At 43.9% G+C, this 15830-nt stretch overlaps 1 protein-coding gene across 3 annotated transcripts in view; it reads right to left on the bottom strand.

Moving 5' to 3' along the window:
• Window positions 1-15830, bottom strand: part of IL13RA2 (interleukin 13 receptor subunit alpha 2) — a 100782-nt gene that overhangs the window by 62012 nt on the left and 22940 nt on the right. For 2 of the 3 annotated variants that reach the window (XM_029606514.1, XM_029606516.1), the window contains exons 2-3: window positions 3830-3987; window positions 213-364 (exon numbers count right to left, since the gene is read on the bottom strand). In XM_029606514.1, coding sequence (XP_029462374.1) covers window positions 213-364; window positions 3830-3908 — 231 coding nt within the window. In that variant the 5' untranslated portion in view covers window positions 3909-3987. Of the gene's footprint in view, window positions 1-212; window positions 365-3829; window positions 3988-11651; window positions 11789-15830 lie in introns of those variants that run through there. The other variant, XM_029606515.1, reaches the window with a different exon arrangement.

Below are 15830 nucleotides of genomic sequence, written 5' to 3'. Positions count from 1 at the left end.
CATCTTATTGACTTTAAGGAAGATGTTAAAGCATCTGATAATTATTGGATAATTATTTGGATTCCTTTTTTGGTATTTCAGATTTATTTACTCACCTTTTCCAACTCTGAGCTCAAGGTGAGCCACAATTAATGTACTGTAGTTATTTGGATCAATAGTGACAAATTAAGTATATTTTTTAGGATTAAGTAAATATGATACTTATTCCTTACCTCCCACCTTTGGGAATCAGTGTTCCGATATTGTAATTTGTATCTTACTGTGCAGTCACTCAAATTGCTCAGATTACGTGGAGCTTGCCACTGTATATTCAAATAACCTAAGTATCCAGGATCAACAATCTGAAAATCTTCTGGAGGATTAACTGAAAGAATAAGTGAAAGCAATACAAATGTTTATAAAGAAACACATTTTACACACAAAAAACTTTACTTAATACACCATTAGGAAAGCAAGCTTTCTGGAAAAACAAATGACACTTTTTAAACAAGTCACCTTGAAAATAAATAAAACCCCCAAAAGTTAAACATTACTTAAAGATGTGGGTTTGTTTAGTGGATTCCTGCGAAGTAAGTCTGAATAATGTAATCAAAGCATGAACGTTTTCTACCATTTGTATCTCTGTGGGAAAAATATTTAGCACAGATGGCACATAAGCCTCTTGCCTATTTTTCTAGCCTATCGCAAAGATTTCCCCCAAAGACTTATCAAAGTTTAGATGGACAGCTTTTAGTTATGGCCAAGACAAATGTTATGAAAAGCAGATGGCTAGGCAAGGAAAAACACGTGGATATGATAATCATTTTCTTAGCACTAAATTTCATTGTGATCTACCAATAAAAAAGTATTATCTGAGTGGCCAAAAATTATTATAATGTATTGTCATCTGAGAACAGCCCCAAATATGAGGCATGTAAAGCTCACGTCAGTCCTTTGGGGGAACTATATAAACCCCTCCTGGTGGGTCCTTATAACTATTCTGCTAATCCAGTAAGATAACAATGAATGAATGGCTGACTCATTCCTCCGATTTATTTATTTGTTTATTTATTTATTTAGCCCCATCGTGTGCTGCAAAAACCATTCAGGGATGCCACAGGTCCAGGTCCTACTCAGGTCTGAATGGGGGAAGAAGTTAATCTCCAGGGCCCTTGGCATGGTCACCAAAATAAGAGCAAGGGCATCAAAAGTGGTATTCAAGATAAGGTCTTCACTGCATCCAGTCCAACATCACAAAAATCAACATCAGCATCAAAAACAATGATCAGAGCGGAAAATGGTTTCCTTGTCCTTAGTCAAAAATCCCAGAACGTGGGTCAACTTTTAACTTGTAATCTAAACTTCTCTTCTCTTCTCTTAGCTTCTTTTCACCGCAGCCTTTCCCCTGCAGCTTGGGCAAAAAGTCCAAAACCACACTTCTCTTCACCCTTGGTCTTCCGGTCACTTGGGCAAAAAGAACCTTTGATCCAATCTTTTGGGATAAAGGGGCAGGGCCCTTCCATTTGGACTGATCAATACACAATCTCTCAATCTTTTCAAAATCCAAAAATCACTGAATTACTGGGTTGAGATCCTGAGGGCATCTCCAGGTTCTGTCTCTTCTCCAAAAATCTCCAACTTCTCAATAGCTATCGTGAAATGCTGATGGGATCTCTAGCTCCTTCCTTCTTGCTTCTACAGCCACACCTAACCCTCTAAAAAAAAAAAACCGGGCATGCTCCAAGGGGTGTTATACCCCCAAATAGCCTGTTCCCTAAAAAGGGGGAGTTTTGGCAAGGGTGGGGGGAGATTCAAAAATCTACAAAAACCCTTCCCACTATCTCACTGATGGAAAAATACTGGGGATTAAATTAGTGATGGGCATTGCCATGCTAAACAGATACATAAAACAATCACAGATAAATACAATATAAAACCAATAATCAAAGTTAACCCAAAAAGTTTAATTGGCTAACTTTAGGACAGATGTACGGGCCAACCAGAGTCAGGCAGATAACTTATCCGGCCAACTCCGAATATCAGAGTTAACTCAATAACTTATCTGGTCAAGGCTGGCAATCAGAATTGAATCAGTCCACAGCCACTTTGCCTGAATGGAAATCATTCATCACTGTAGATTTGAATTGTTTCTGGATTAACCTGAAGAATTTTAAAAGCCTGAGTTATAACGGTTTTAATTTGTAAGCTACATTTCTAATATGCTATAACTCACTGAGTGAATCTTGCATTCAAAAAGATGGAAAATAAATACAAGTAAGAAATGATACAAAAGTAAACTTCTTGAAAAGAAAGTGCACGTACCATTTATGTATGTAAAAAGCTTGAAAGAATTGAAGATGCTGGACATTATGGGGTATACCACCATCCCTCACCAAAAATGGCCCACCTAACCTCAAGAAGAGACCGATCTCTAACAGTGGTAGGTCCAACACTCTGGAACAGTCTACCACCTCAAATCAGGCTCGACCCCACAACCCAATCATTCAAAAAGAACCTTAAAACATGGCTCTTCAAAAAAGCATACCCAACAACCACCCATCACCACTACCAACCACACTAAGATAAGCCCTCCTCCCCCACCAGCACACATATCACTCCCCTCCCACAACACCCCTCTCAGAACCGCAAAATTCTACGTTGTGGTCAACCCCACCAACTCAAGTTCTCTTGTTACACATGTTACAAAGTTTTAATGTTCTTCACTACCTCTGTTATAATTTCTAATGACTCTCCACAGCCCAATTGTTTCTCATGTTACAAAGTTTCTCTGTTACTCATTTGTTCCAATTGTTACTCATGTTACAAAGTTTCAATGTAAAATAAGAAGTCTATTAATAGATTCCTCTGTTACTCTGTAAAACGGTGTGACATGTCTAATTGAACATCGGTATAGCAAAAACAAATAAACAAATAAATAAATAAATATTGGGCCGGATTTTAAAAGGGTTACGCACGCCAGGCCTATTTTAAAAAGGCCCAGCGATGTGCGGAAAGCCCCGGGATGTGTGTAAGTCCTGGGTTTTTATACATTTACAAAAGGGGCGGTCCGGGGGCAGGGGGTGAAGGGCCAGAGGCCTCCGACAGAGCACCCATTGCCGCTGTGTCAGAGGATTGCATGCCGGCAGGCTGCCGGCTCACACAACTTGCGCCTGCCCAGAGGCAGGCACAAAAGGTAAAATAAAAATTTTGGAGGGGTGTTAGAGTAGGACTAGGGGGAGGAAAGGTTAGGGGAAGGGGTGGGAAGGTCAGGTTAGGGGGAAGGGATTTCGGAGAAGCCTGGGAGGGAACGGGGGAAGGCAGCACGGCTCGGCGCACACAAAGTGCACAATTGTGTACCCCCTTGCGTGCAACAACCCTTGATTTTATAACTTGCACGCGCCTGCGCAAGTTATAAAATCAGGTGAACATGTGCATGCGCTCCTTTTAAAATCTACCCCAATTATGAGCACTGAATGAACATACTGTATCTAATAAGGAATTTTGTTTCACCATCAACAGACAATATTGCCTAATTCTAAAATTTCTTCTAAAGTTTAGAAGTACTGCCTGCTTCATAGGCTTCTTTAAATTTCCAAATACATTTTGATTAATATTTATCAGAAAATTGCTTTAACAAGACCAGGACAGCAAATTTTACCACTCCAGTTTTCACGATTAGTTAACTGGATATGCATATAACCATCTAAGGGTCTGATTTATGAAGGCTTTTTCCCCATTCTGTGGCTATGGGGAAAATACTCAGTTAATCAGGCCCTTAAATTATCTAGGAGGTTAAGATGAAGCTAATTTACATCTATTGTAAGAAAAAGAATACATGTGTTTCTTTTACCTGATATATATTTAGTTGAAGAACATAGAAGGCACAGTATGATAAGTACAAAGACAGCATAAATGTATTGAATATTCATATTCCCTCAGTATATCAGAATCTTCTCCTAAAAGTTGTAAAATCAAAGAAAATATGGTGCTCAATCCAAGAAAGATATCCTAAAAAAAAACAAAAAACAAGATTGATTAAAATGTGAACTGAAACATGAGTCACAGCAAATAGCCTAAAAGTAAAATAAATACATGTGTAGTCCTGGCTTTAATTTTTAAGTTATTCTATTCTATTCTTGACTTGTACTCCACCTTTCTAATCAAAAAACTGTGCAAAGTGACTGGGAAGTTCAATGTTAAAACAAACAAAAAATCTGTGGAAAAAAGATTTTTCCACTCATTTTTCTCCTCTGTACTATAACAAAGTCATTTTCCACTGATTTTGTTTTTGTTATAACATTGAAATGCCAAGGCAAAATAAAATAAAAACTGACAATGACGGTCCTCTGTGAATGCAGTATGTCAATTGCTTCCTCCGGAAGAGGATATAGCTTTATCCATAGCCTTGCTAACTTGCAATCGCAGATCCGGGGCATCCCATTCACTGTATAGCAAGACCGTGGCAGAAAAATAAAAAGGAAAGGAAGTAGCCGGGCCCCTCAGACCCAACAACCCTGGGTCCAAGGCCCCTAGCCTGGACTCCTCTGGCGGCCCATCTATGCCTAGCTCTCCGAGTATGGCAAGGATAAGAGGAGCCAACTCCTCCCTCCTAAACAGACGGCCCACCTTAGGGTCGTCTCCTTCCACAATGTGAGAGTCTCGTGCTGGATCCTGTGGATGTTGATCAGGGTCTGTATCCACCCCCATCGGAGGCTTGCCCTGTGGGTCCTGGTCCCCTGGGTCCGTATCCTGATCCGTGGAATCAGTGTCGGTCTGATGAGCCCCTGTACGCAAAGGGCACTTAGCTTTGGAGGACCCAGAGACTCTCTTAGACTTCGACCGCTTTCGAGAAAGAAATTTAAGACCACTAGAGGAAGTTTTAACCCCAGCCTGCTGCTTCCCTTCCCTCCTGGCTTTAAAAGCCTTATGGAGAAATAAAATAAACTCCGAGGAGAAGGAGGAAGAGGAGGAGTCAGAAGCCCCTATGAGGCTATCCTCCATTGCAGGTGAGAGAGGCTGTAAAGGTTCACACCCTCCAGGAAACCCTGGCTGAGGAGAGAGAGGAGGTGGGAGAATCCCCTCCCCTATAGCTGCACGAGTCGCTGATCTAAAAGACTCCAAAATGGCTTCCATTCCTGCTGTGCACAGGAACGGATCTGCCTCAGCTGATCTCGGTACAGCTAACACTGAGCAAACTTGAGCAGCCTTGCCTTTAACCATTTTCGTGGTCCGGAGGATCCCTCCCCCCCGGGAAGACATGCCGAGCACAGCCCCTCCCGAGAAAGATGTGCGCAGGCTGAGCTACATGCGCGCACCGGGCCTGAGAAAGCTAAAATAATCGCGGTCCCCCAAGCGCCAGTGACACTGACAGAAAATGAAAGAAAATCAAAACTTTTTTTGTTTGTTTGTTTTAAAGACTTGCCCGGCTGTGGTCCACGGTCCTGATCCGGCGGGGTGGAGTGAACCGGGCTCCCTGGTGTCACACCCAGAGCTGCTAGTTTGAAACAAGAGGGCCCTCGACCCTGTAATGCAGCTGCCTCAACAACCAGTGGGGGATGGTCCCCTCAGGACCTTACAAACCCCCTGGGAGTCTCAGGACAGAAACTGTTCCTTTTTTTTTTTTTTTTTTTTTTTTTTTAAATCAAGTTTTTTTAAATCAAGTAACGTTTTACAGACCGAAAACTCTCTAAAACTCACAGAACTCACTACTCTAACTCCAATGAGCAATCAGCAAAGACTGTAGGCCTTGCACCTCCACCATCTGCTGGAGACAGAGAAATACTGCCGGACTGTAGGTGGCACTAACCTATATAAGGCGGAGTTTTGTTTTGAAAACTTCTCTGTCTCCATCTGCTAGAGGCGGGTAAAACCCAGGAGTCTGGACTAATCCGGGTACGTACAGGGAAGGTCCTCTATGAACAGGACATCATGTTGTAACACAGGAGACACTTTGCTATTTTATTAGTACCCACTGTCCCATATCACACACTAAATCAGAGGAGCAGGAGGAGAAGAGTAAAAAGTTTTAAAAAATTGACTTTAAGTGGACTGCAAAAACACTTTTTTCTATAATTGTTGAAAAAATAAGTCAACATTGATTTGTACTTAAATGTATAAAAACCGTCTGTGCATTCACAGGCTATGAACAAGTACAATACATTCAATAAATAATACAAAAAAAAACTAAATATAAAATAAAATACAAAAAATATAACAAATGCAACCAACAGCTAACATAAATGTATAATAATAAAATTAAAAATAGAGTTTAAATAACAAAATCCCAGGTAATAAAATATCAAAATAAAACTGAGATAAAGAAATTCAGAAGGATCTGAAGCATTTGAAGCTCATATTTAACCTTAAAATCAATTAAAAGTAATTAAACAAAAAGTGTTGCCCATCTTCTTGAAAACTAAATCTTTATCATTTGAGATTTATTCCAGATATCAGGTCCCAAATAAAAGAACACCTTTTTATGTCTCCAGAAGCTGAAACTATTTCAAAGAAGGGATCTCCAAAAGAAGCTCCTAAAAAGGGTGAAGAATTCTACTAAATTATAAAATTATAATTTCTCTGTTAGGCAATGCTCCCATATAAATCTTTCAAAACTGAAAAAAGTCTTAAACTGGATGTGAAAACATACTGGTTACCTGCTGGGATCATTTTGGTCTTTTAACTGCCTACCTAGAATGTAGTAGCTGAAAATATATTTGCCTTTGGTTAAATAATGTAATAGGTACAATACTATGACAACCATAATGATGGCAAGTAGTATGCTACATTTCATGGGTCAATTTTACATTTAAAAAAAAAAATATATATATATATATCAATATTAATGATTCAGGCACAATCACCTTCTCTTCCACCTATAGGAGCTCAGTCCCCTGCAGAACTGTCTCCACAAGGGAGTGCAACCTTCTCTTACTTCTCAGTTGACGCACTAGGTGGAAAGTGGTAGGAGGGAGGGAGAAAACATTACATCAAACAGCATCCTCCTCACTGTTACCAGAGCTCTTCAAGCTGGAACTCTCGCTGCAAAATTTCTGCACTTTTGAACAGGAGAACAAATCCAATCTATCTTGGGTGCTTGCTACTTCTGAGCATGCAATGATTAGGGCACTCGGTATAGAAAACAATCCCACACAGTAAAGGAATTGTTACTGAGGCAATCAGATGTGAAAAAAGTAATGTTCACATTAGTATATATATATGTACATACATGAATTAACACAACCTATTTTCACAAAATGTAATGTAGAATAGAGATGTGAATCGTGTCCTCGATCGTCTTAACGATCGATTTCGGCTGGGAGGGGGAGGGAATCGTATTGTTGCCGTTTGGGTGTGTAAACTATCGTGAAAATCGTTAAAATCGTGAGCCGACCCCCTAAAACCCACCCCCGACCCTTTAAATTAAATCCCCCCCCCCAAATGCTTTAAATTACCTGGGGATCCAGCGGTGGTCCAGAACGGCGGCGGTCCGGAACGGCCCCCTCAATTGAATCCTGTTGTCTTCAGCCGGCGCCATTTTGCCGCGAATCATTTTCCGTACGGAAAATGGCGCCGGCCATACGCGTATGGCCGGCGCCATTTTCCGTACGGAAAACGATTCGCGGCAAGAAATCGCTCCCGGAACCCCGCTGGACTCCCAGGAACTTTTGGCCAGCTTGGGGGGGCCTCCTGACCCCCACAAGACTTGCCAAAAGTCCAGCGGGGGTCCGGAACGACCTCCTGCGTCGAATCGTTTTTGGTCTATGGCCGCCGCCATTTTGCGGCGGCCATTTTGCAAAATGGCGCCGGCTGAAGACAACAGGATTCAATTGAGGGGGCCGTTCCGGACCGCCGCCGTTCTGGACCACCGCTGGATCCCCAGGTAATTTAAAGCATTTGGGGGGGTTCGGGATGGTGGGGGATTTAATTTAAAGGGTCGGGGGTGGGTTTTAGGGGGTTTTAGTGTGCCGGTTTTCCTGCCCTCCCCCTTCCCCCGATTTACGATTTTTTAACGATAAATCGGGGGAATTGGTATTGTATCGTGGCCCTAACGATTTTTGACGATTTAAAATATATCGGACGATATTTTAAATCGTCAAAAAACGATTCACATCCCTAATGTAGAATACTCTGCTAGCAGTGGATTATTTAAATTTGCAATCCTATAATTTTACTGACCTCAGTTCCTTGGCTCTATAGATGAATACCAGTTCAATTTGATTTGTGTGTGCAAAGGTTTTTGCAAATGCAGGCCTACTGTGTCCATTCAGGGATGAAGTTTCAAACAGCAGTGGGGGTAGGGAATGGGCAGTTGCTCCTCTTGCAATTTGCTTGCTTGCTTCTCAGCAACTTTAGTATACCCCCCCTTTATCAAACAAATAATTCGATTAGGGCAAGGCCAGTGTTTCCATTAGGTAAACTAGGTGGTTGCCTAGAGTGCCTCACCTTGAGGGGGTTCAAAATCATGAGAGGCAGCCCAGGGCCACCAGCAAAACCCAGTCCACCAGTGGCTGAAAAGCTTAGGAGCTACTGCCAAGTAGGTAAGTCTCAAGGGCGCCTAATACCCTTACAGCGGCCCTGGATTAGGACCTTCCACAACCTTTTATTAAGAGCTGGTTTAGCCCCTATGGTCAAAGTGCTAGCCAATAATGGCACAGTCCACTTCAGTGTAGGGCTGGGAGCCACATAGCCACTTAGCCAGTCAATGGCAACCTGCCCTGGGTGTCGTGCTCCCCAACAACAATCCCGGTCCACTGAGTTTTTAATTTCTACCTATACTTTGATATGGATTAAAGCTTAGCCTGCAGTAGAAAAGCTACTAGCTAGCTCTCTGCACAGTAATGGCTTCTTTCACTTGAGCAGCTGATGTCTACTCTAAACCATGAGTTCCCATATTTAAGCGAAGGGCCACGTGTGACATTTCAAATCCCTGATGGATGTGGGGTATCCTCTTAGAGTTTTGGTGAGCTGGGGTTGGGTGGAGAGATCTCGCAGAGGAGCAGCAGCAGCAGTATGGACTCCCTCTTCTTCTTCTTCTGCTGCTGCTCTCGGTCAGGTCATGCACAGGTCTCTTTTTTCGCTTTCAATAGGATGGGGTCCTCTGGTGGCCACATGGGCCTCTTCTTTCTTATTCCATTCTCGGGTCCCTTCTCCACTTTCACCGCTGCTGCCCCCACTGGGTATGCTCAGCTGCTCCGTGCAATTGCACGGTTTGTGCACTTGCTAGCACCAGGGGTGGGGGGGGGGGGGGGGGGAGTGAATGGCAAGGTAGTATGTTTGCGACTCCCCCAATACACTCATTTTCTATTTCCCTCTCCTTTTTAACTCTTTTCTTCCACCTCCTCTCCCACTACCATCCCCTCTCCTCCCCTCACTTAAAACTCCTTCCCTTCACACCCCTTCCCTCCTCTCTTCATTCTCCCCTCTCCCCTCCCTTCCTCTCACCCCTCTCTTACTCACCTCCCCTCTCACTCACAGCTCCTTGCCTTTTATCTCCTCTCACTTTTCACTCACACCATCCCTCACCTCGCACTATGCTTCCTCTTCTGCTGGCAGAGGTTGAGGACTCCAGCACTGCAGGTTTCACTGTGCCAATGCATGATACTCCCAGGATTTACCATGCTGGCGTACAGGATTTCTAATAATCACCATGCTACTACACGGGACTTCTGCAGGTAGAAGTTGCTAATCTCATCAACACTGAAGCATTCACCACCACCTCATGGGTATAATATGCCTTGGAGGGGTGGTGGTCCTGGGTTTGGGACCTACTCAGCAGGAGCCCCTCCTTGGGCATGCTTATTCGATTTTTCTGGGTTTGGCACTTACAGAAAAGTAGGGAGGAAGGTGTTAGTTGGAGCTTTTCCCCTCTCTTCACCGCAGCACAACCCCAAAACAGCTGGGATCATAAGCAAGGCAGGCCATAGTTGCAAGTATATACAAGTTTTATTATACTACACAAGGTCAATATTCAAGCGCTACTTAACTGGATAAGTAGGACCTGTCTGGCTAAGTAGCGGCCACCAAATATCCAGCGGCTGCCACTTATCTGGCTAAGAGGCCATTGCAATAAAAAGCACGGAACATGGGCAGTGAAAAGTCAGTGCCCGCTTTCTTAATGTGCGTGTGGTGCCCGCAAGGGGGGGGCACCATGCTATATGCAAATTAGGGGGGGGGTCGCAGCTGCCGGTTACAAAAACAGACGCCGGTAAACTCGGCATCGGTTTTCATAACCAGTCATCTACCAGTGGCATCCGTTTTCATTACTGCTTTTCTGTACTTCTTTTACATGTGCTCAGCTATTAACGCCTGCTCCAGGCAGGCGTTAACACCTGAGAGCTAAATGTGCATCTGAGACACACGCTTTTTTTTTTTTTTTTTAATGCGGAGTGAATGAGTACTAGCCTCATTCACATGCATTTGCATGTATTGAGCGCTATTGCATTCACTTCGCGTCGGACTCGCGTTAAATAGGCGCTAATCCCCCTATTGCGCCCAAGTGCGGGTTATACAGTGCGCTCAGCCGAGCATCGGCCCCCATGTTTATAGCCAGATAACTTGTGGGCAGGCAATGGGCATAATCAAGCAGGTCTAAACTTAGATGGAAATGACTAAGTAGCAATCTATCCAGGAATATTCAGCTGCATAGCCTTGCAGCTGAACATCCCGTCTAAGGCCTGGATTTATCAAAATACGACAGGAAAAAGGGTTTTATGATAATAGGCAGTTTATCGCAAAGTGCACTAATACCTATGCGAAACGCTAAGCTTATCACACTTTGCGATACATTTCAGAATTCTATAGAAATGCATAGAGTCATGAGAGTAGACATTCAAAACATAGCTGGATATTTAAGTTAGCCAGTATTCGGCTAACTTTTGGGGTCATTTATCAAATCGCGTTATGGCGTTTTCGCATGCATTAAGTGCCTTTAACGCATGCGAAAATGCATTTAACGCATGCGATAGCACCATAACGCATGGTGCAAAGCAAATCTGAAAAAGAGGAGGAGTTAGGGGCGGGAGTGGGCTGGGCTCACAGTTTTTCTCACTTCGAAGGTGCTCAAATCTTCACAAGAGAGCACTGTGCTGTTCGTATGTCTCACTTTGAATGTGAAAGTGGCCCCTAACCCCTACACTACTACCCAAACCTCACCTCAAGTTACTAGGTGGGCCTCCCATAGGGATATAAATAAATACCTATCTAGTGTGAGGGCATTATGGCTGAGCTCTCTCTTTCTCTCCCCCCCCCCCCCCCCCCAACCCAATGATCTAAACTGTAGTGCAATAGGTAACATTTAAACCACTGATAGGGATGTGTGAAAATGAGTCAGCTCAAATTAGACAGCCTGGATGAAGTCTGAGAAAAAATATTTAATTATCTGTGATCCGTGGGGAAAATACATCTAATATTTTGCCAGAAATCTTGAATAATTTACTTAGAAATCTGCAGTGGCTTAACTGAAGATTTGAAATTTTACTTCTGCTTTATATACATATTTGTTTCTTGGCCAAGCCAACCAAGAACTATTTGTTTGGACTAGATGGCTTTTTTTTTTTTTTTTAAATCCATATTCATTTCTTATGATGCCCCTGATAGAGTTCAAGGGGGAGCTAAAGAACAATTAGGGATGAAGTTTAGGAATGAAGCAACATATAAAAGCATTACTCACTTACCCGGGGGTCAGATGTACCGAAAGATTTATCTCATTTTGTGTCTACTGGAAAAAAGCTTAGCATTCCTTTCCTATTGTTGAACAGAAAAATTCAAATGGAAGTAGCTCATACTGCCCTGTCTATTTACCATGCCACAGTGCTCGTTAACCTGCCTTATTTGAAACTCTGTTGGCAGTGTGCTCTAAAAAATTGGCAGCCAGACCTGACCCTCCCCCTCCACTGATTAAACTTGTACCTTAAACTTGTTAAAACTCGTTCCCTGGCTTCCCCATTCCCAGGGTCCAGATGGAGCAGGAGCAACCCCCAGTTACTCTTGCCCCTCTGGCATCATAACTCATACTGGCACAGGTTTAAGCGATCGGAAAAAGGAGGGTACTGAGCACTAATAAACTTTTCACCAGTTGTAAGATTGGGCTTGTACTTGAATTATACATACAGGCAGAACTTTATTCCTGTCAGTAGCTGACTGGACTTAGTTTCAATAGGTTTTGGGTTTTTTTTTTACTTCTGCATTAGCCCCTGGAAAATGACAGGAAGAAAGGGCTGGTTTAGCGAGCAGAGTAGCTCTTCTTTGCTCTGTTCTGTCTGCTCCTCTTCCCCCTCCTCCTGATCTCTGCAGGCTGCTTTGTGAGAGGGCAGGGTGTTGAACAGAGCAGGAAGCAGAGGGCTGTTCTATGTAGTGTACTGGCCAATAATTGTGTACACAATCCCAAAGGAGTGCAAAAATACTTATAGGTCCAAGAGTTGTATCATCAAAATATTTATTTTAAACGTTCAAACGGAACCACTCCTTATTTTTAATCCATACATCAATTAATGACTGCTTCAGGGTCCCCCGACACGGACCCCGTGTTTCGCCCGAAGGCTGCGTCGGGAGGGACAGTCGATAAATTTTTAAACAATAGCTTAAAAACAGCTGAGGAGTTCTCACAGCTAAAGCGGTACGCTTTAGCTGTGAGAACTCCTCAGCTGTTTTTAAGCTATTGTTTAAAAATTTATCGACTGTCCCTCCCGACGCAGCCTTCGGGCGAAACACGGGGTCCGTGTCGGGGGACCCTGAAGCAGTCATTAATTGATGTATGGATTAAAAATAAGGAGTGGTTCCGTTTGAACGTTTAAAATAAATATTTTGATGATACAACTCTTGGACCTATAAGTATTTTTGCACTCCTTTGGGATTGTGTATATTAATTTGGAGTGCAGCTTTGCTCCTTCTCTATATTTCAATAATTGTGTACGCCATGACCAGGGAAAGTACAGAACAGCTTCAGAACCTAGCAATTACCCATTCTGGAGCCTGTGATTTTAATTACTATTAGCACTATTGAGTATTTTTCTACTTTATTCTCCTTTTAAACACGTTGAGGCCAATCTTCAAAAATGTTTGCCAATCACAATTCGTGCTTGTAAATGGACGTGTGAAGATTTATGCAAATATTTTATAAACTGTGGGGCAGGTGCCATGCGTTTCTTCCCCAAACCTGCATGGGTATGTTATAGTAAACTTGTATATTCTGAATGCCAGAAAATGCTTACTTTCTCTACCTATTTTATAAACATACGTGTATATATTTTGGGCATGTAAAAATATAAAACGTCTATCAAATAACCCAGATATAAATGCGGGGCATGTATTTTATAAAGTACGCCTGAATACCATTCTCAAAATACTTGGGTACTTCGCTACTTCCCCCAATTCACCCATTGATACTTCTCCAGTTCACCTAGACCTTCTAGCACCTCACTAGTCCCCCGTCCCCCCCCCCAGACCTCCCACCCAAAAAGTGCAGACACTAAATAAGTCCGATTTCAATTGTTCGAGTCCATTAGCAGGTATAAAAATGTTTGGACCAGCTGGGTAACGTACGTGCGTATACCTCTTACAAAATAGCAACTAGCGCACATACTTCTGAAACCCCGCCCAGTAATATGTACACAGCATACTGCAAGAACGCATGTACTCTTGGGGTTTATAAAAAAGCATACGTGCCTGCTTAGGCATATATATATATATATATATATATATATATATATATATATATATATATATATACACATACATACACACACTATTTTTACACACAAAACCCCTTTGAAAATTCACTCCTTTATGTATTACTTTTGTCATGTCAACATAATTTCCCAAACAATAAACCTGAGAAGAGCATTAGTGGAGGAGGGAGAGAGAAAGAAAGAAAAGTACCAGTGGGGAAGGGAGCAGAGAGAGAGAAAAGCTTTCAACCTCCTTCCCCCCACGGGTGCTTTTCCCATTCCAGAGGAGGCGGCAGCGAGGAAATTCGCCTCTCTCTTCTGCTTCCCGCCAGCAGGGGAAGGGGGGGGGCTGAGGGAAATTCTGCTGTGTCTGAACCCTGCAGCCAGGTGCAGCGGGCGGGATTACTGGGGTGGGGAGATGGGGGTTGTGTGCAGGGCACTCATTCCCCTGCCCTTCCCTCTCAGCATGGTCCTGCATCCACATGCTTGCCTTTTTCTTTTTACCACATGGGGTGCACAGTTTCAGCTGTTATTCATTCCAAGTGTCAAATGCCCGCTGCAAAGTACGTGCTGGGCTAGTTCTAGCTCAGGTTCGGAAACCTAGCTCTGCACCACCATCAATTGCTTGGGTCTACGCAAGGGCCAGGCACACAGAGTGATCAAAAGGATTGAAACAGCAAGTTTTTCAGCACAGTGTATATGTACAACCAGCCTAAAGAAACTTCGACCTCTGGTTCAGTTCTCTCTCTCAGGCCTATCCAGTACCGAGCGGTAGGAAGAGCTGCGTTAGTGCCTACGGCACCCGCGGTTACCGCCCGCACAGTGCAGCTCACCTACCGCTCGATCCTGAACTCTAATTTCATGCAAATGCATGCCGCGGCTAATAAGTGCCCGTGAAGCGTTAGGCCCGCGCAACCCATTTTACTGGATAGAGCGCCTATACAGTATCCTGGGTGCGCGGGCCTAAGGCTTCACGCCACACTGGTATCTGTCATTTCAAATGTCATTTGAAATGACAGATACCAGGAAGTTGCTTCGCCGATGTCAGTGTCTGTTCTCCCCTCCTCCCGGAGCAGGGCGCGAAAAGCAGCCTTGCTCCGGGAGGAGGGGAGAATAGACACTGAGATCGGCGAAGCAAAAAAAAAAAAAAACGAAAAAAGCCCCGGCCGCAATCATGGGTGCCGGTCTCCGTGGCAGCCCCAGTCCTCTCCCCTGCTCCAGAAGCCAAAAAAATAAAACGAAAAAAAGCCTCGGCCGTGATCATGGGTGCCGGTCTCCGTGGCAGCCCCAGTCCTCTCCCCTGCTCCCGAAGCCAAAAAAAAAAAAAAGCGAAAAAAACGTTGCAGCCCCCCTCCGATGTCCGGACTGGGGCTGCCACGGAGCTGCAAAGGCGAAGCACAACGGCGACAATTTTGTTTTTTTTCCAAAAGCGACTTACTTTTGGGATCAAGATCCCAAAAGTAAGTCGCTTTTGGACGCCTGCATAACTTACTTTTCTGAAGCCATCAGCAGGAACACGATCTTAGCTCCTCTTAGCTCCTCAAGACAAAGATGGCCTCCTGCACGGGGGAAGCGTACAATTGGCCGCTCAAGACGTGGCGTCACATTCCGTGACGCCAAACGTCGTGACGTCACGTCTTCAGCGGCCAATTGTACGCTTCCCCCCGTGCAGGCGGCCATCTTTGTCTTCGTCGGGAGGAGCTAAGAGGAGCTAAGATCGTGTTCCTGCTGATGGCTTCAGAAAAGTAAGTTGTGCAGGCGTCCAAAAGCGACTTACTTTTGGGATCTTGACAGATCCCAAAAGTAAGTCGCTTTTGGAAAAAAAACAAAATTTTCGCTTTTGGAAAAAAAAACCAAAATTGCTTTTGGTTTTTTTTTTGCTTCCCCGTTGTGTTTCGCCGTTGCAGTCTCCGTGGCAGCCCCCGTCCGGACATCGGAGGGGGGCTGCAACGTTTTTTTCGCTTTTTTTTTTTGGCTTCGGGAGCAGGGGAGAGGACTGGGGCTGCCACGGAGACTGGCACCCATGATCACGGCCGGGGCAGGTGAGCGGGGGCTGGGGGAAAGCTTGCCACCTACCCTTACCCCTGCCTCTACCGCCTGGGTCAGGGTAGGCGGTAAGTTTGCAGGTTAAACGCGCGACAAAACGGCGCGGAAAGATAGCGATAGTTGGGGCGCAGGTTACGGGAT

This window comes from Rhinatrema bivittatum, chromosome 6 (assembly GCF_901001135.1).
Source record: "Rhinatrema bivittatum chromosome 6, aRhiBiv1.1, whole genome shotgun sequence".
NCBI lineage: Eukaryota > Metazoa > Chordata > Amphibia > Gymnophiona > Rhinatrematidae > Rhinatrema > Rhinatrema bivittatum.
The sequence above is the reverse complement of the archived record's forward strand: the minus strand, read 5'-3'. Positions and strand labels throughout refer to the sequence as shown.